This window comes from Columba livia, chromosome 4, assembly GCF_036013475.1.
Source record: "Columba livia isolate bColLiv1 breed racing homer chromosome 4, bColLiv1.pat.W.v2, whole genome shotgun sequence".
NCBI lineage: Eukaryota > Metazoa > Chordata > Aves > Columbiformes > Columbidae > Columba > Columba livia.
Window position 1 is genome coordinate 24,123,456 of NC_088605.1, and position 20,268 is coordinate 24,143,723.

At 38.9% G+C, this 20,268-nt stretch overlaps 1 protein-coding gene across 17 annotated transcripts in view; it reads left to right on the top strand.

Annotated features, from left to right (window-relative positions):
- Positions 1 to 20,268, top strand: part of TBC1D1 (TBC1 domain family member 1) — a 113,490-nt gene that overhangs the window by 66,376 nt on the left and 26,846 nt on the right. For 5 of the 17 annotated variants that reach the window (XM_065060709.1, XM_065060707.1, XM_065060708.1 and 2 more), the window contains 8 exons: positions 334 to 425; positions 2,410 to 2,520; positions 5,030 to 5,158; positions 6,079 to 6,165; positions 8,889 to 9,178; positions 10,882 to 11,010; positions 13,003 to 13,122; positions 14,304 to 14,443. In XM_065060709.1, the coding sequence (XP_064916781.1) occupies positions 334 to 425; positions 2,410 to 2,520; positions 5,030 to 5,158; positions 6,079 to 6,165; positions 8,889 to 9,178; positions 10,882 to 11,010; positions 13,003 to 13,122; positions 14,304 to 14,443 (1,098 nt within the window). The remainder of the gene's footprint in view (positions 1 to 333; positions 426 to 2,409; positions 2,521 to 5,029; positions 5,159 to 6,078; positions 6,166 to 8,888; positions 9,179 to 10,881; positions 11,011 to 13,002; positions 13,123 to 14,303; positions 14,444 to 20,268) is intronic. The other 12 variants (XM_065060713.1, XM_065060712.1, XM_065060720.1 and 9 more) reach the window with 5 other exon arrangements.

The following is a 20,268-nucleotide window of genomic DNA, read 5'->3' on the forward strand; positions in this document are numbered from 1 at the left end:
TGCGTAAAACACGAGCAATGCAGTCTGCTAAAATGCAGTAGATTGTGGGTTTATCTTGTGTGATAATGGAATCGTCAGCTAAGAGTATAATCCTGGTCTGTGCTCAGTAAATCTCCTCGTTTTAGAGTTCATGTCCCTCATTTTAAAGACATGAGTTCAGTAGTAGCTTTAAATTAACCTAGAGTTCTTTCTAGTGCCCTGTTATGCAATCAATGCAAAGGGTCAGCTCGAATAACTGATGAGCTTTGGCTTAAATTGTGTGCATATTTATGTGATTGATTAATTCTGACAAATTTGACCCTAGTATTTGTTCTTTTTTGTTCCTCTTGGTAGGATTACACCCCTCTAAGACCAAACTAGAACTACAAAAGCATCTAACAACACTAAATAGCCAGGAGCAGGCCTCTGTTTTTGAAGAGGTTAAGGTAAGCTCTTTGTTCTGTCCAAGATTTTAAAGCGATTTATGGATTTTGCTAACATTAGTGTGAAGCACCAAAATTATTTTCATTTTTTTGTAAATTATTCGTTATCTTTATTTAGTGGACTGTTAATCATCTTGTGCTTTAATTTCAATATCATCATTTTTCTAGGGCAGTTTAAAACATTGTCTTTTGATGAAAATGGCCTATTATACTAATTTTTCTTTCCCTAATACTACTTGTTTTCCGTGAAAACGTTGACTTCTCCCTTAGTAAAACTGCACACATTTTTTGTGGAGGAAGCCAGTAACTTGTCCTGTGAGAACAATTCAACATTTTGACCAAAACAAATTACTATAACATTCTCAGATCAGAAAATGTCCCGCCTAAAATTTATCCTAGAACTGAATACTTGTCAAACTGACAAAAAAAGCTCAATTTTCTGTCTTCTGACTGAAATCTATTTTAGCACAGAGGAAAACACAGCTGGATTTCAGACAGATGATGAACATTGTAGGAAATGTTATTGTGCTTGGCACACTACTGAAGATTAGGAAATTTCAGACTTTTAAAAAAATCATGTTTCCTTCCTCTTTTGAGTCATTTCAGTCTCTTTGTGCGTTTCCATGTGCCAGTTTATCATCCAGTACCAAATTTGGAAGTTGTTCTGTGAGAGCGATTCCATGAGCTAAGTAATATCTTAGTGTACAGCAGCTAGCTGGCACTGTTGCCTTTTAGTATTCTGCACACATTTTAACAGTCTAAAGCTTGTAGTAGTCACAGGAAACTGTTAATTGCTTCTGGTGAGAGTCTGCAAACAAATAACTTGGTAAAACCAAGGGTAAAGTACATCTCTCCTGCCCATCTTTATCAGCTGATTTGTTGAGTGGGACTGTCTGAAGCTTTAGTTGTCACATTTTTACAGCTCCACGTGTTGTAACCATGATCTGCATTTTTAGATAACTTTCTTTCTAAGGATATTTTGATTAATCTGATACGTTACCCTGGCATTAGCTAATTCATACTGTATCCTCTGCATTGCATCAATAGGCTTAAGACAGCATATCCTTTTCAAAAGTTTGGTTTCTGGGATTAAATTCTATGAAAAATTGTTTCACAAACATTTTCTCTTATAATAATTCAGATCTAAATAGAATGCAACAGAGACAAATATGTTCACCTTGTCCACTAATTTTTAAAAGACCTGTGTCATTTTCCAAAAACGAAGTGTCCAGTGAGAAGGATTTCTAGGAGAAGGGTTGTACGTCATCCAGGGATACCTTATAGCAGCCTTCCAGCACCCAAGGGGGACCTACTAGGAAGCTGGAGAGGGACTTTTAACAAGGGCTTGTAGTGATAGGACAAGGGGTAATGGCTTTAAACTGAAAGAGGGTAGATTTGGATTAGATATAAGGAAGAAATTCTTCACCGTGAGAGTGGTGAGGTACTGGAACAGGTTGCCCAGAGAAGCTGTGGATGCCCCATCCCTGGAAGTGTTCAGCGCCAAGCTGGATGGGGCTTTGAGCAACCTGGTCTGGTGGAAGGTGTTCCTGCCTGTGGCAGAATTGGAGCTAGAGGGTCTCTTAAGGTCCCTTCCAACCCAAACCACTTTATGATCGTAACTGCAAGACAATGCTTCATGTGTGCTACAAACTCAGAACTACGGTATTTTGGGGTTTGTTACATCAGAGGCAAATTGACAAAAATATTTTTTAGAGTCTCTATTTGCTTGTGGCAATTTGATACCTCTACAGTTGTCCTTTATCTTTCATGTGAATTCTGTCAGGGATGAAGTGAGGTCGTTTCTCTGGCGGTGCTGCTGCTTTGCCTGGGACACTGGTGTCCTCTGGTGGACTGCAGTGGTAGCATTAACTAAGTTACAACTTGTTCTTACACTAACAATGTATTGACACTGACAAAATGAGAAAAGTAAATATTTGCTAATTGTTGTACAAATGTATAATTACTGTGCTTGTGTTTTCAATTAAAGAAACTAAGACCAAGAAATGATCAAAAAGAGAATGAGTTGGTTATCTCTGTTTTGAGAAACATGTATGAAGAAAAACAGAAGGATCATGTTCATGTTGGCGAAGCAAAACAGGTAAGTAGTCATTCAGTTCTAGTTCATGTAAAGAGGATGCAGGAAAACGTCTTCCATTGCATTTTTATATCTTTTCAAAGGCAGATTTCCATCCCTGGTATTTTAGAACTTCACGCTGTAGAACCAGGTGAACACTGGCTTTGCTTACAACTCATAGGCTGTCATGCACCAAAACAGACATATCTCAGATTTTGAGGTGTTCAGTACAGTCAGATTTCAGGCCTAGGACACAGAGATGCAGACAAGGTAGACCACTAATTTGGTTGCTTCTTTCTTCTCACTACAATGACAATTCAGCATATGTGAGGGAATATATAATGAATTTGTAATTGCGCTCTGCCAGCCTGTGACATTTGCCATCCTGCTGTCTGTGTGAGTCAGTGTCGTGACAACATGTTGGATTTGGTCCTTGATAAAGATGATTGCATTTATTCAATAACTGGAAGTTATTTCTTGTGTGCAAACCACCATTTGAAATGGCGTCAAGGAGGAGTAGCTGAGGAGGATGCTGCTGAAACAGCAGCAGAGACTGTCATCTCCTTCCAAAGAGCTGAGCTGCCTTTCATTCTGCATCAGGTTGCATCAGTGCTGTTTAACTGGCTATTTTCACAGCACAGTTTAAAAACAGGATTAGTGATTTTGGATGTCTTTGTGAGTGAGACACCTTGGGGAGGTCTGTATTTAAAAGATGATCAGCACCCATTCTCTGGAAACTTCCAGTTCCAATTACTTGACCCTTTTAAAAATCTTGGCTGTCACACCACTGCTAGCCGGTAGTTCCATTGTGATGACTGCTGTTGGCCATTTGTGATATTAACTAGCAAATGAATACATGGAGAGTGATCAGACCTTTGAAGAAACTGGGGAAATAGCAGCAAGACTTCATGTACTATTTGTTCACTCTGTTAATCTCTTCTCCTTTATGGTTTACTGGCTAATTATTGAACTCCCTGAGGAAGCAGAAAGAAAACTTTGCATATTTCATTCTCTGATTTCTTGTCTTGGGCATCTCACTAGAAATGTGTTTGCAAGAAAAAAAGCATTGTTGTTACGTCATGACAGGAAGAAACGCTGCCTGATGTCCTCTGTCATCATACCTGAAATGTTTTATTTGATCTAATGCCAGCTGATTATCAAATAGTTGTCAGTCACAAATGGCTTGGAAATAGGAATATACGAAACTAGATAATATCTTAATGTGTCTTCAGTGTGATTTGAAAATTCCTAAGGCCAGCTGCAGTCTGTTAGTTCAGTTCCTGGAACTAAAATTGGTTAATCTGACATTTGCAAAGATGCCAGTCCTTTAAGAACAGAGTTGATTTGCCCTCAGTCCTTCATTTGTCTTATCATAACATTTTATATTTACTCTGATAATTTATCTCCAAAGCTGTGTAATAGCACATACCTTTGAACGTGTACTCTGGCAGTGTTATTTGTCTTGGCAATCATTAACCCATGACATCCTGATGTGCCTGCTCCCTTCTTTTCTGCATAGGTATTCACTTCCTTGTTTTTCATCACTTAAAAAAAAAAAAAAATATTTAAATTGGGAAAGGAAAAAATGAAATTTGATACTAGTACATGGGTCTTATTTAACAAAAATTACATTCAAAATAAGTGTCTTTTCTTAAGAACATAATAGCATGTAGCATCTGGTTTGCCCTTTGAGGATGAGTGAAGGTAAAAAGAAAATACAGAAGCCTGTAACTTTGCTATACTGGAAATAGGATGCTTTAAAATCTACACAGGGCTATTTGGTGATGATGTGCTGTTTGGCTTCCCACATACTAACAGTTACAAAGCATTCAGAACTCCGAAAGTAGGGCCAAGTAGAGTGGGCTACGGTGCCTGGCAGCCTTAAGATGAACCCCCAAAAATAACACTGAAAACCGTGCTCTGGTTTCTACTGCAGGTGTTAGGTTTGGATGGTAATTTTTGTATTGCAGTGTCATTTTTGTATTCAATATATTAGTCTCACAAGCACTAAATATGGACTGAAGTATTTATTTACAAAGCAAAACTCTCAATAGACTGTTAGCTTTAAGTTGAAAGTGTTTCTACTAGTGAATATATTTCTGGCCCTTAGCCCCATTTGAATGGAGACACTTGAGAGTTCTTGTTGATTATGAGCTTCACAGATTTTGATTTATGTCTTGGCTGGAGAAATAAATCCATGAGAAATCTCTGATCTGTTACACTTAAACATTTAGAATTTGTACAATTGTACTTTGGCATTAAAGAAAATTTGTCCACATAGCCAAAAATCCCTATCAAAATGGCAATTCTTCTGAAGGATGCTACTATACTCAACATGTTTCCTCTAAGAGATTTCCTGGTCTTAGGATAGTTTGTTAAACTTCAGTATAAGTGTCAGTAGAGAAAAAGGCATGAAAAGCCAAGGACACCAGGAGAAAGTATTAATTCAGGTTACAGAAGTGTTCAGACTGTTCCCTGAGATTCTGCTCCAGGATGTTGAGTATTTCATGTTTATGTTTTTAAACACTTTCAGACTTCACAGCCCCCTGCTGAGAATGCCGTCAATGAGGTGCCCAGCAGTGCTCCCAGATTCAGATTAGATATGTTAAAGAACAAAGCAAAAAGATCTCTGACAGAATCATTTGAAAGTATCTTATCACGTGTAAGTATCTTCATGTTTATTGCTTCTGAACATAGTTTAATTGTTATATTTATTGGAATGATAGAAAGGTCATATTTGTTATGCTTCCAGGTTGTAGCCAAGTGGTTATTAAAGGCACAGTGACAAAAATATTTGAGTGTACATGGTAGAAGGAGACAAAAGAAAGCATGTCTTTGGTAGAGAGAATGCCAAGTCCTGGAAGAAGTGAACTAATTGCTTGATAGAAAATAGTGTATATAGGCATTTCAAAAAACTAATATGAAGCTGAACATGAGAACTTGTGAAAAGTGACCATTGTTTTATTTCTCTTTCAGATTTAGGAAATTTAAAAAGTAATTATAGTTGTTCACTTCTCTTTATTTAGAAGGAAATTATTAGGGAACTGACTAAGCATTCCTAATGAGATGGTATTATTAGTGGCACAGAACTGATGAATCTGAACTTCTGGACACGAGAGATTCTGTGAAGGCAAGGAGTGTAAAGAACTTTAGAAGACACTGAGAATGTGAAGGCATTTATGCAGTATGACATCAGTCAAAATTCTTTCTAATAGACAGCCTTTTCCTTTCTTTGTATCTTGGAAAGAAGAACCTAGTGTGAAAATTTAGTGTTTGGAATACAGAAGGTACTTTAATAGTAGTTATAGTACATGTGTGCAATATGTGATTATGTACATGTCATGGAAAGCACATAATTGTCCCTGAGAATTCTTTAATTCCATAGGATCTTTTAAAATGTCAGTGACTGTCTTGAATGAAGCCTCTGTTTCTCACAGGGGCTGAGGCTATTCTTGGGCATTTCAGGAAATTAAATGTGAAACTGTCTTTGAAAATTACAGATTTTGACTATTGTATATCAATCTCTTTTTGGTATGCCTCATATATTATAGTCTTGACTGCAGGTGTGCTTTATCTCTACAGGGCAATAAAGCCAGAGGTCCTCTGGACAGTGCTGGTGCTGGGGATTTGGAGACCTCCATGTCCAGTACTGTAAGCACCACAAGTAAAGTGAGTAAAGCCTGGGGTGAATGGACATATTTAGAAACTTCAGATAATATTCCCTGAAACAACTAGTCAGATGTGAAATGCAGTTACCAGTTGCTCATACTGTTCCAACATCTTGCATTTTGTTTTGATTATTTTTTGGGAGTAGACAAACTAATTAATTGTGTGTGAAAAGAAGGAAACCACAGAACAGCCAAACAGTTTGATAAGAACCAGAGTAGAAGGGGTAGTTGTGTCCTTTTCTTCCTGCCTGTAAGAGTCCTGCTGCCACTTGCTGATCCATAGGATATGTCTTTATCCCTGTGCCAAATCCCTCTGAGGACGACAGGGCTGCGTTCATTGCAGGTGGTCTACTGGATCAGCCACTGCCTTTCCTTTTTTTCTTTTTTTTTTTTCCTTCTTTCTAGCTTTAAGCAATATTTAAGTTTTTTAGAATTAGCGAGTTGGTTACCCAAATCATTTTTTGTATATATAACATGTTAGAATGTATGCGAGTCCTCTGAGGGACAACTTGAACAAAGTCATTTCCCAGTTTACTCTGGTAATAAAGATTCAGACTAAGAGATAGCAGTCACACGTCAGTACAATGGTGATATGTAAGATGCTGTTATCTGTGGAGTTTCACTGGAGGTTTCTATACTTTTTGACGAGACACACAGTAAATTTGTGTTACTCTTCTCCAGATGTTTGAAGTTGCTTTCAGGCCTTTAATTCTGTTCCCTGTATTATAAAAAAAGAGCAGCGTGATTTGGGCTCCATTTAGAATCACAGAATCATAGAATCATTTCACTTGGAAGAGACGCTCAGGATCATCGAGTCCAACCGTAACCTAACTGTAGCATTAAACCATGTCCTTAAGAACCTCATCTAAATGCCTTTTAAACACCTTCAGGGATGGTGACTCCACCACTTCCCTGAGCAGCTTGTTCCAACACCTGACAACCCTATCTGTGAAGAATTTTTTCCTAATATCCAGTCTGTGCTACAACCTCCTTTCAGGTAGTTATAGACAGTGATAAGGTCTCCCCGCAGCCTCCTTTTCTCCAGTCTAAACAGCCCCAGTTCCCTCAATTGCTTCTCACAAGACTTGTGCTCCAGGCCCCTCACCAGCTTCGTTACCTCCTCTGCACTCTCTTTAGTACCTCAGTGTCCTTATAATGAGTGGCCCAAAACTGAATACAGGATTCAAGGTGGGGCCTCATCAGCACCGAGTACGGTGGCACAGTCACTTCTCTAGTCCTGCTGGCCATACTGTTCCTGATACAAGCCAGAATGCCGTTGGCCTTTCTGGCCACCTGGGCACACTGCTGGCTCATGTTCAGCTGGCTGTCAGTCAGCACCCCCAGATCCCTCTCTGCCAGGCAGCTTTCCAGCTGCTCTTCCTCGAGCCTGTAGCGCTGCCTGGGGTTGTTGTGACCCAAGTGCAGGACCCGGCACTTGGTCTCGTTGAACATCATACAATTGGCCTCAGTCCAATGATCCAGCCAGTCCAGATCCCTCTGTAAGGCCATCCTACCCTCCAGCAGATCAACACTGCCACCCAATTTGGTGTCGTTTGCAGACTTACCAAGGGTGCACTCAATCCCCTCATCCAGACCATTGATAAAGGGATTAAACAGAACTGGCCCCAATACTGAGCCCTGCGGAACACCACTAGTGACCGGCCACCAACTGGATTTGGCTCTGTTCACCACAACTCTTTGGGCCCGGCCCTCCAGCCAGTTCTTTACTCAGCAAACTGGCTGGAGGGCCGGGCCCAAAGAGTTTGGAATTGTACTGTATATAAACATACAATTTGTAATTATGTATCTTATTGTCTGTATCTTATTATGTAATTATGTATCTTATCTATATATGTGAAATAAAATGTTATACAACATCATCTTTATCTTGCAACAATGTGCAGCAAAATAAATGCAATCATTACTACCAATCCTAATCTGGTTGGTTTAGGCCTGCAAGTATGTACTGTGAATGCAGGATTGTATTAAAAAGAAACATAAAAACTAAAATGAGAGGTGGAATAATTTCCGCTTTTGTGTGGTTAGAAAGCTTTTAGTCTTATATACAAACAATATAAATAATATAAATAAAGAGCACAAAAGAAGCCAATCTTCTTCCCTGGAGGCAGCCTAGCACTCTGCGGGTTTGGATACAGATATGGATTCTGCTCTAGTGCCTGGTCACCTACGGACTTGCAGAAAGAGCAGACTCCTGATTACTACATGTTTTTGAAAGAATGGCCGACTCTGCAGGAAACACATAAGGTAGGGAATGGAGAAAAATACATGGTTTGGGACTGAAAGAGACATCTAGTCATAGGATTGAAGTCCTTTATGTGAATCTCAGGTAGACAAGAGGAATATTTTCTTGTTGGATGAGGTGCTAAATATACAGTAATCTGAAGTGCCACCCTTTTTGTTGCTGTCACCGTTACCCAAACCTGACCCATCTGTTCTGTTCTGACCCCATTTCTTATGAGTTGTATTCAACATACTATAAAATACAGTTGCTCTAAAAATTACTTTTTCTCTGTAAAATGGAGATTGTGATTTGTTGACCTACATGATTAATAACAAAGAAATAAAACATTAGAGATTCTTTCTTTGAGCTATCATGCAAGTTCAAAGTAGGTCTCCGTGGGTTGTGAATAATGACATGGGACTGCAACCTCAAAGGTTGATTTTAAACCCACGTGTTGATAACCTTCTCTTTTGTGCTGCTAGGAACCACCATTGTGTGAAAAGGAAAAAGACAGACTTCCTACGCTTCCTGCAGAAAACGCTGTCAAGACCAGTGGATCAGCGGGTGATCTCCCCAGCAATGCAGATGATTCTTTTATTGAACAGTCTGTTATGTTACCTCAGCAAAGCTTTCGGAGGCGAGCAAACACACTCAGTCACTTGCCAACAGAAAGCCAGGAATCTCTGGTACCTGTTGAAATGTCGCCATCTGTTCCCCAGAGGAAACTTATGAGGTATCACTCAGTGAGCACAGAGACTCCTCACAGAAGAAAGTAAGACTTATTAAAAGCAGGCTATGATTTAGTTTTTTGAGGGCATATTTGGGAGTGATAATTGCCTACCATGTATGTCCTCTTAATGGATAAGAAATGTATCATAGAAGTGTGTCACTCTTTGGAGGCTTGTAGGTATTCTGTTTAAAAACACATTTAGCTCTGTGTGTTCCACAGGGAAGATGAAAGATGACATATAGTTCCACAGTATATGTCATAAAACTAAGTGCAATCACAATGCAAGATTGCTTCTAGGGGTTCAATTATATTTTTGCAAACAATATTCATTAATTTTCTTTTTTTTTTGATCTGCAAGCAGTATAAATAAATGCTGCTACTTTTTGTTTGTTTATAGAGAAAAACCCAGTAGCATTTTTGATGCTGAAAACCTTACTAGTTGGTGAATTCATGTGTGACTGTAAAATAACACACAAAACTGACATAAATTACCTAATTGTTGATAGAGATGTGGCTCCTGTCCAGCTTTTCAACGAGCCTCTGTGTAGATTTTACTTGCAAAACTAAGGTACTGCTTGTCTTTATGCTAACGTTCTTCAAGCTATCCTCCTTCAGAAGCCTGCCTCTACATCTCTAAAATCTCCTCTTTATGGCAGTTTCCTTTCCTCCCTCTGTCTGGCTTTTTCCAATTCCTATGGCAGCGTTTCTGTCTGTAGGCCTCTGTTTTACTGCCAAAACTACTCGTTTGCAGAAGTTAGACAGTGGGAAACCTGTATGTGTTCCAGCTCATTTTCCCTGCAGGAGGCAGGGCAGTAACCGAACATGCCTGAAATAGGTGATGACAGTGAAAAAAAAAGAATTACAAAAGGAAACATAACCTGGGTTGCCTTTTTGTCCCTTTTTTGAACCTTTTTAACTCTAAAACACTAGAATGTTTTTGTAGTGCAGTTTAGGACTTGTGTTGTTGGTCTGTTATCCTCATGAGAGTTGCCTTGATGCTTGTAGCTGCTTGTTCAAGCAGTTCTTATCTTACTACAGGAATGCAGGTAGAAATTACGCATGTTTTTCATTTCCTCAGTTACTTCTGTTTGGGTTCGATCATGTAGTTTTTAGTAAGATCTGAGTCTCCCTGCTCACATAACTCAAACAAAAAAGAAATCACTGTTGCTTCCCTTTCATAGCAAATGTGCAGAACCAGAGGAAATGGAAAACATAGAAGAAAAGTATGCTTTTATCAAAAATCACTGGAATGATAGACTTGTCTTGTATGTTTTATGAGTGTTTTTGAACAGCCTACCTCGATTCATAAATAGTTTCCAAAGTGTAAATAAATTGAATTCTTCATATAGCATTTCACTTCTCATCCATTAAAACTCTTGATCATATGCCTGACTTTATCATAGAAACCAAAGGAAGAGGGAGAAGAAAGGGGTGTGTTAGTTATGTTTTTTTGGGAGTTTAAGTTTAGTCATACACTGAAATGCTTTGCTGAAGCCTGTAAATGGGACTTTGCTGATGGGGTTAAAATGTTCAACCCCTTACAGTTGCTTTATTAACTGTGAAAAACATGGGAAGTAGCTCATTTGTATGTACCAGGTCCCTTTTAAAGATTAGAGATTTCACTTTTTTCCCACCCCCCAGCTTTCCTTTCTTACTGTGTTTTGTTCTTTGTGCTACCTCAACTCCATCGCTCTGGTTGGAATCCCGCTATATGGTTTGAATGCATCTCTCGGCGAATCTAAAAGTTCTTCTGGTCAACTTGCACGTTCTCCTGCTCTAGCTCGTCTTAATCCCTCGGCCTCTTCACCCAACTTTTTAAAGTATCTAAGGCATAATTCAAGTGGAGAACAAAGTGGGCATTTTGCGCAAAAGAGGTGAGCTAGCACCTGTACGTAGTTTGGGATAGAGTTTGTTTTACCTTGTTATAAATATGAGGTTCTATAGTGCAAATAATTGAAACAATTTAATGTAGACCAAAGGTGGTAGATTTTTACAGGAGAGGGAACTCTTTAACTGAATGTTACTGAATGTAGAGCTGCTAATTACATAATTTTGTTTTAATGAATGAAATAATTTCAGACACATGGCTTTGTTTAAAGCCAGTTGCTCCAAAGCAGCTTGTTGTTACACAGCAGACGGCAGCACTGCTTAAATTGTGTGAGGGGTGAGTTGCCAAGAACCTGTGATCCAGCTCATTCTGTCCCTCCTGAATAATTCAGTTCTGTTCTGGTTTGTTCATGGTAACACAGAAACATACTATTTTTTGCCTGACCTTAAAGGGAAATTGACTAAGTTAATTAAATGGGGCAAGAAATAGCAGGACTGTGGAAAGCCAATGCCAAGAAACCCACAAACAACCAAAAACCACTAACAATCAAACCCACCCCCAGTTCCCCCAAAACCCAACAAAAAAACCCCACCACACCAGTTCATGTATTGTCTTGGTTACTTTGAGCAATATCAAATTATCCTTTTCTGTGCCTCCTTTTTTAGAACAAAAGTGTGTGTAGAGAACATTGAGAAAAGGACATTAACTCGTCATTTCCACAAGAACCTGACACAAGTAGCTCCCTAAAATTCTTAACTATAAAACCCCTCCTTAAGCTCCTGAGCTAGAACTGCTTACTTGAGCTCAAAAAGCTAATGAGACCAGATGTCCTTGGAAGCGCTGTCAACAGTCACTGGACACTGACAAGCAAACTTTTTTTGCTGTTTATTGTTTGGTTTTGTTCTCTTGGGTGAAGGTTTATTGTTTCCCCAAGGTGCTGATTCTCCTGGTCCTGAAAAAATACTCAACTGAGAACCTCGTTTCACCAGTTCCTTCAGTTGTATTTGCTGCGTACTAACCAGCAGTTAATTTAGTTTTACTTCAGAACTAGCACTCAATTGAGATTCACCCCAGAAGTATGGTATAGCTCAGAAATGTCCTCTTTACTCTTCATTTTAATAAGACTTACTTGAATCCTGAAGGTTAATTTCTCAAAAGTAGATTTTTCCAAGTAGATCTGGTAATGATTCTGCACGCACAACAGCAACTGCTCCTTTCCTTTCTCTGTCATTTAAGGGTATGCCATATTACACCTCTAACCAACAAGGCTGAAAATGGAAATCAATAGGGATATCAAATAGGTTAATGAGTTTAAATCAATAAAGTCAAACTGCCCAAGTTACTTGTATTCTGTAAGATAACTTACCGTTATCTGAGTTGTTATCCCTTCTATTAACCTTCTTCTAAGTATGTTGGGGGCTTGTTATTTGAAAAGAAAGAGCAGAATTATGTCAGCCAGAAGACTTGATGAAATTTGATTAGTGCTCCTGTCTGTCACATAAATAGAGCCAGAATCCTAAATGATCAGTCAGAAGGCTCAGCTTTTAACTTAAAAGTTTCAAGCTTGTCTGAATGAAACCCTGTTAATGCTTTACAAAATGCTTTTTGACAAAGTCTTATTTTTCGTTTGCCAACACAATGATTATTAGCGTCAGCTTTTCCTAACCTTTTGCTACAAACTTATTCAGTCATTGAAACTGATATTTAAGTAAATGTGCAATGATAAAGCTTTCATCAGTTCTTACTTGATTGAAGGAATTTACTTGAAACATGCACTAAAAATCTTGGGATATACCAAAAGCTAATAACTTTACTGGAAGTACATTTATTTATTTTGGAACATTTTAGTTTGCCCAAACAAATTCATAGTTCAATGTAGCACTTTGTTAGCAGTTTCCGTTTTGACTTTGGTTTCCTTGGTACTCAGGCTTTCAGGATTTAGCTGCTTTTTGTTTGAACTTAGCAGTATGTGTTATTTTTATTCTGTGAGTTTATACTTCTGTGTTCTAAACTATACTTTTCCCAACTGCACTCTCAGCATCTCCTACCGTACTGCCTTAAGGAAAAAGCTTCATTCTTCCTCTTCTGTGCCAAATTTCTTAAAATTTCTGGCTCCTGTAGATGAAAATAACACCTCTGACTTTAGGAGCACAACAAGGTAGGGTTCTCTCTTAAAGCCTGGAGGTAAAACTGTATTTTCAAAGGTTGCTTTGTCTGAAATATTTCAAATGCTTCTCACACTTGCAAAACCTGATTTGTGCAACAGTTCACTTGCATGTACTCTGCATGTGATTGCTGTCAAAAGGATGGAGCTATCCCAGACTCCTCCCCCATTAAGACTGCAGAACTTAGCCATTTTTATGTTGTAATGGTCACGCAGCTTCCATCTATGTACTTCTATGATTATTCCTGCCAAAGGTCTGTATTAGCAGTTTTCAGGTAAGAGAATAAACATAGTTCATCCTGAGCAATGGCACTGTCGTCAAATGAGGATGGCCTGCAAAATGCTTCTCCCAGTTGCTGCCAGAGCTATTTGAAGTTCACTTATCCCTTTCAGCTTCAACAAAGACTTGTGCAACCATTCAGCCAATGGCTGGAATAAAGCAATGGGTAGTTTAAAGATGTAACAGGTGGAAGTTATAAGTAGGATTTTTAATAGGAAAACAGCATTGCTGTTCATTATTTCACTTAATATTCTGAATAAAAACCTCTGTATGTAGTTTGTGGATTACATCAGAGCAGGTAACATTCAAGGTTCCTAGACACTGTTCCCAAGTTCGTTGCTTACTTCAGGTGGTGACTTGTGAACACAAAGGTTTAAAGTTTTGCTCCAAGTCTATGTTGTGAAGGAATACACTATGGACCCAGTTCACAGAAGGCTGTAAGTTTATTTGGTGTTTATAAAGCTCCTTGATGTGTGCTAATAAAAGACATCAGCAGAGTTTTTTGTGTCTCCTATAAGAAATTGCTGGATTTTGTGGATGGCATTTAAATAGCACCATTGTAAAGATACATTATGGTGTGTGTGTGTGTGTCATTAATGTGTTATGTTTAATACACTGCTGCAAAGAAAGCTAAAAATTAATTAAAACTGGAGAAAGAAGATTGCACAGAGCTCCCAACCCCTCTTGGCAAACCTAAGTGGTGGTTGCAGCCTTGGGTAATCTTGCTGCCACAACGCAAATTTCCCCAACTCACGCTAAGTGCTTGACCCAGCATGTGCACAGCACACCACTCCTTAGGTGATGCTTCATGTTGTTATATGCACTGAAGACTGTCATGGTTACGAGCAGATTCAGGTAACCCACTTACAAGCCATTCTGTGTTCTGCAATTTTAGTGACTACGAATCCAAGCACAGCCAGCAGGCTGCTGGTGCGGACAGCCCTGTACGGACTCGGCGGCATTCGTGGAGGCAACAGATATTCCTGCGAGTTGCAACCCCTCAGAAAGCATGTGATTCTCCCAGCCGATATGATGGTAAAGTCTATGTTTGCTTGCTCCCATGAGCGTTTTTAGTGGATGTGGTCTGTGAAGTGTGGATCGTTTTGTCTACTGAGAGCACATATTTGCCTGGTGCTCCCTTTGTACTGTCTTCGCAGTTTCCCATGTACTTTTTGGTCATGTTAAGCTCATCGGCTGTTGAGTTTTTGTTTTTCAGCTTCATATGTAACATAGTTCTGATTGTGTCAAATTAACTAACCAGAGAATAAATTATTTTCATGGGTACTATTTTAGTGAGTTCTGTGGAAAAAATATACCACCAAGTATTGCTCTGAAGAAAAGGCGGATGCTTCTGTTTCATCTTTCCATGCTGGAGTATAGAACTATAGACTAGAAAAATCCAGGCCTAGCAGAAGGAATTAAGTTTATGACCTCTGAGTTCTGTAGCGTGTTCTTCCTACCAGACTGAATTTGACCTCATGAACTCTGCTTCAGTCTGTGATTTTTTGCCACCTGAGCCATAGTTATCCACTGTTCTCGTATTTATTTCCTGAAATTCTGTAGAGCTAAAGAACCACAGAATTGAAAGAAAAACACTGCACGTGAGCATGTAGATGCATCATTTTATGCATCTCACTTTATGTGACCCAGGTAGTACAGCACACACTGAAGTCAAGAATGCCTCAGAGAAGCTCGTGTCTTGTAGATAATGGTCTCTGGCTCACTAATGTTTGCATTTCACAGCTTGGACTCTGCAAGCTCTGCCTGCTAACTGATCTCTAAGGCCATTGTGTAAGAAATAAGGAAAAAGTTTAAGGGAGAGTAGTACATTATAGCAAACCTAGTAAGAAGTAACCATCTTAATGTCACTGAGACATTTTTCTTACATCTTAAAGAGATACCTTGATTAACTGGACACAGCGAATAACAAAAGTGTTTCTGTCATTAATGTATTGCTCGCAACGTAATTTGACTGACGATGAGGTACGCTGTACACAGGCATAGATGCCTCTCAAATTTAGTGTACTTCAAAATGAAGTGATCTCAAGAGCATGTTGAGTAAATATAAACGTGAAATACTTCAAGGCATATGAAGGAGCTGTTCAGCCTCACCTGTTTTGTGAAGCTACTGTTTTTGCGGGTCTTACTTGTTTTTGAAAGCCACAAAACCTTCCCATATTAAATAGGAAAAAAAAAAATCACACCTCTAAATTGCCTATCCAAGCATTTCCTCTGAGACGTAATATCTGCAAGATACCATCATAATAATCTACAGTTGGATAAGCAAAATAGTTGGAGAAACAAGGATGGCCAAAATGGAAAACAGAAGTGCTATTAACAGGAGGAGAGATTTGAAATATCTGGCCTTTGTCTTCACTCTTTTTTTTCTATTTTTGTTCCAATGTACGTATTCCATTTATGATCAGAGGAAGAAAACTCAGAGGTGTTTTTATTATTACTATTATTATTTAAAACAAATATTGGGTTTTTCCATTTGGATTTTTATGCGTCTCCTGGAACATTTCAGGCAGTAAAGGATGCTCCCTCATGGTCCAGTCTTTGTAACCTTTCAGGAGCTGCTGTACAGATGATCTTACATTGGTCTCACCACCACAGTTAACTTAGTAACCTCTGTAGTTCCAAAGTAAATATAACTAGCTATCATTCATCATCTTGCACCTCTTTCTTTCATCTTGTCTCGAGGAGAAGCAGCACATGCAGTGGGGTTTATTGATTGGATAAGTTACCTGTACTTGCTTCCTTTCTTGCTGTTTTTAAACTGATTTCCTTTGGAAACAGAATTTATGCAAACAGATGATGTATCACCAAAAGATCATTTTCAGCCAAACTGAATAGAGGGCAAGGAAGGTTTTAAAGATAACATGTTTTGTCGTGTTCTGCAAAAGTAAGCATGAAGGCAGTGAAACAAAGGAACATTTCATGAGTTTCCCTTTATAGATTGTGACTCCACTTGACCAGTTTCTCCATTCAAATGCAATAGCCAACACACCACTCCAGGGTACTCTGCAGAAGAGCAGTAAGAAAAAAGGCTAGGGAGTTTTTAGAAGCTAGTAAGTTAGCCAACTGAGAGTCAGATCTCTGTGAGTCAGAGATCTTTCAAGCTTAGCATAGGCTGCTTCACTAAACTTTGTATTATGCATAGAATCATAGAATCATTTTGGTTGAAAGAGACCTTCGGAATCATCGAGTCCAACCATAACCTAACTCTAGCACTAAACCATGTCCCTAAGAACCTTGTCTAAATGCCTTTTAAAAGCCTCTAGGAACGGTGACTTCCCTGGGCAACCTGTTCCAATGTCTGACAACCCTTTCTGTGAATAATTTTTTCCTAGTATCCAATCTGAACCTCCCCTGGCACAACTTGCCACTATTTCCTCTTGTCCTGTCACTTACTACTTGGGAGAAGATAATCTGCCAGTATGTTTGAGCTGTGCATTGCTTTGACCACATGTGGGCAGGCACTGTCAACAAAAGGAAACTGCTCTGTGGCTGTAACTTCTTTTGGTTGTAATCAGTAAACGTGCATGTGTAAGACGTCACAGGGAACAGAGAGACAACTTTAGGCTTTATTCACACAGAAAGATCTAGATCCTGACACTTGTGATTCTCTTTCTATGGGAAAGTGGTGAGCTGAATCTCAGGATGCTTCGTGTTCATTGCCATCCTCTGTGTGGTTAGGAAAGGATTTTCTGCATGGGTGAAATGATCTCTAGAGATTTTTGTTGCTTTTCAGCTGGTGGCTGGAGGTTTGCAGGGTTGAATTGTGCTAGTTCTGTTGCAGCAAGCTGCGGTTCAAGTATCCAACCTCATCTCCAGCTGTTTGCCACATCCCACGGAGCAGTTGTGCTGCTGTGGGTGGTGTGGGGCACTGGGGGGTGGCGTTTCTCTCACTGCCACCTTGAGACATACTCTGTGTCTTATTCTCTAATTTTTTATGTATTTGTGGGGGTGGAATGAGTGTTGTATCTGCGAAGTGGAGAGATAGAAAATGAGGAGCATAGGTCTCTTAGAAAATGGATTGCATTTTTATGTGGTACAAAACTATATTTCTTTTAAAAAAGGTTTTTGTTAATCTCTTCTTCTAATGCTTTTGTGTCTTATTTTCTATGTATGAGTACACAAAATCCGCTCTGCTTCTCCTACTCACTATCTTAAACGTTCTAAGTAATAAAAGTGTTTCTTCAGTTCTTTGTTTTTATCTTTATACTTGCCCACCTTACTCGCAGCCAGATCTTCACACTTCTGTAGAGTCTTAACAAGAGCCACATTCTGTGGCTGTGCAAGTGGTTTAGGACTTCCTAGTTCTTTGTCTTCACTGGTAAAACGGTGAAGGCAACAACTCAAACGATCATTTTAAACCAGCTCAAGTGTGGGCTCACTCCAAAAAGGTGATTAGTTCTCAGTGGGATCTGTTTTGTGGTCACACTCACAGCATTTGTTGCACAAGCACAGGAGCAGGCACAGGCAGGGACACGTGTCTGGAGGCCGAGGGTGGGTGCTCGCACTCTGCTCAGGAGCGGGACACAGATCAGCGCAGAGTGATCGTGAAACTGCACCTTGCACTGCAGTGCCGCAGGATATTTGCATGCTTTTATTCAGCATCTACAAACCTCTGTGCAGGGGACTGTTTTCACTACGGTTTTCTCATACTGACTGTTCAGAATTGGTCATAGTGGGAGAACTGTTGTGCAGATTGTCAGAAACTCCAAGCAGTGGAAAGTGCTAGATTTAGAGGGGGTGTAAATAGTTTTCTGAAGTAAATGGTGGGAAAGTGATGGTGCTTGTCATGAGCTTTCTTGCTACAGGAGGTGTGTTAGCAGTAGACCGCAAGATTTTTATAACAGCTGTGTCTGTCTTAGGTTGGAGTGATTTGTTTCAAGGTGAGGTGGAGTTACGTGTTGAACAGTGAAAGAAATTGTAATTTGGTGGAATGAGATGCTTGATATTGCTTAGCAGTACTCAGAAAATAGAATTAGATGAAAAAAAGGAACTTTAGCCAGAACAACTACATAGAATTTTACAACTTGACTTGGATAAAAAAATTCCTTTTTTTAGAAAGTACAAGTATCTCCTCTCCATACAGGAAAAAAAACCACAACAAAAACCAAACTTGATTCATTCATTAAAAAGAGTTGAGTTTCAGTCTCTGGCAGACAGGGGTAACAAGCTGTTAAATCCTAAGTACAGAAGAAAAGTTAGGGGCTGAAGAACTGTTATTAAAACTAGTTGTAGTTAGCACCTACCTAGCTGTTTATGTGCTTTGTGGTGAGAGTTATATCTCTTTCATTATTTGAGAAAAAATATTTTTAAATCTTTTTGAAGTAGTATTGCAAATACTGTGAACAGTTGCTCTAGCATTCCGTGCTTAAAATGTTTATGTAGTGTAAATTATTTGTAATGTGTCCTCCAATACTGTTTTCATCTTTCATATTTAGCAACGAAATGGTTATTTATTAACAAATTACTAGCTTTGTAAATGCTGTAATAAAGCCAGATTGTTTGAATGGATTACTCAGGTCTGTCCCTCTCAGAGCAAATACACGCTCGTAATTGTAATATGCAGCACAGGAGCTTGGCTGTAAGCAGTAAGTACCATGTCGAATGTGAGACAGTTTCTGTGCCCATTGAAGTATCAGGGCATTCGTTTCTCAGGGCTTGAAAATATTACGTAATGGGGTGAATTTGCAAGTAGTGATTAAGAAGCATTTGGCTTTAAAAGAAAAATCAAACTCTAAAGCATCTCTCACAACTGATTTTAATTGATTGTATTGAAATACACAATTTTTCAAGAATTCCTTGTTTAGCCATTGCCTTAAGTTGTATGTCAGACTAGAACTTGTTGCTTCCTGTGGTTCCATATCTGAAGCTTTCTGGTAACAGAGGGCTCCTGGTCATGTTACCACATTTGGTTATGAAGTCAAATACTTTAGACTTCTGTGTAAAATAATAGCAATATGATATCCTTGATTATAGAAGTTTGCAGTTCCTCTTTAATTTTGCATCATGTGTCAAACAAGGTGTTGCACTACCTGAATGGAAGATCTGCAGAGAACTAAGAATGTGGTGAAAGTCCTTTCTTTTGGGCAAATTAATCTTGTATAACTGTGAAGATTCTTGTTTGTTTGCTAAGATGAATTTTGTAATGTTTAAAATGAAGTAAGGAAAAAAAGTGTAATGCAGAAAATAATATGCTTAATGGAATTCTTCCATCCACATTCTCACTATATCTTGTCTGACTTCTTTACCCTGGAGAGCAGATGTGGCTGGTAAACTGCATTTAGAGAGCCATGTGTAAACAACTCTGTAGTGAGGATGGCAATAATGCATTGTATTTGAGCCTCCTCCCTATTAGCTTCCTATAAAAATAAACCAAGCCCTTCTTTTTTACGTGAAGCACTGCAGCTTCTAGTCAAAGATGAATCTTATTCTCTTGTTTCTTGTATTTGAGGCTGGTTAGACTATGTGCTTCTGAGAGAATGTTTTTAAAATTTAGGCTTTTAGGTGGGTTTGTCACTTCTGTTTTTTTTACTGTGTGTGTGGTTTTTCTGAGTGGGTTTCCTTTTTTTCTTCTCGTTTGTGGAAAGCCTTGTTTAATACTGAGATTGGCTGAATATGAAGCTATTGTTTTGGGGTTTTCTTCTGGTCAATTAAAGATGAAATTTCCTAAACCATAAGGTTTAAGGCAATGTTTTTATAACTCACTGTTGGAATACTTTAATGTCCCACCACAGGTCCCAGCAAATGCTCTATATTCATTGCAGCTTCTTCTGGAGCTAATGAAATTTCCTGTTTATATCATTACCAGTCAAATATTGTCTGTTTTAATTACTACGGCAGTC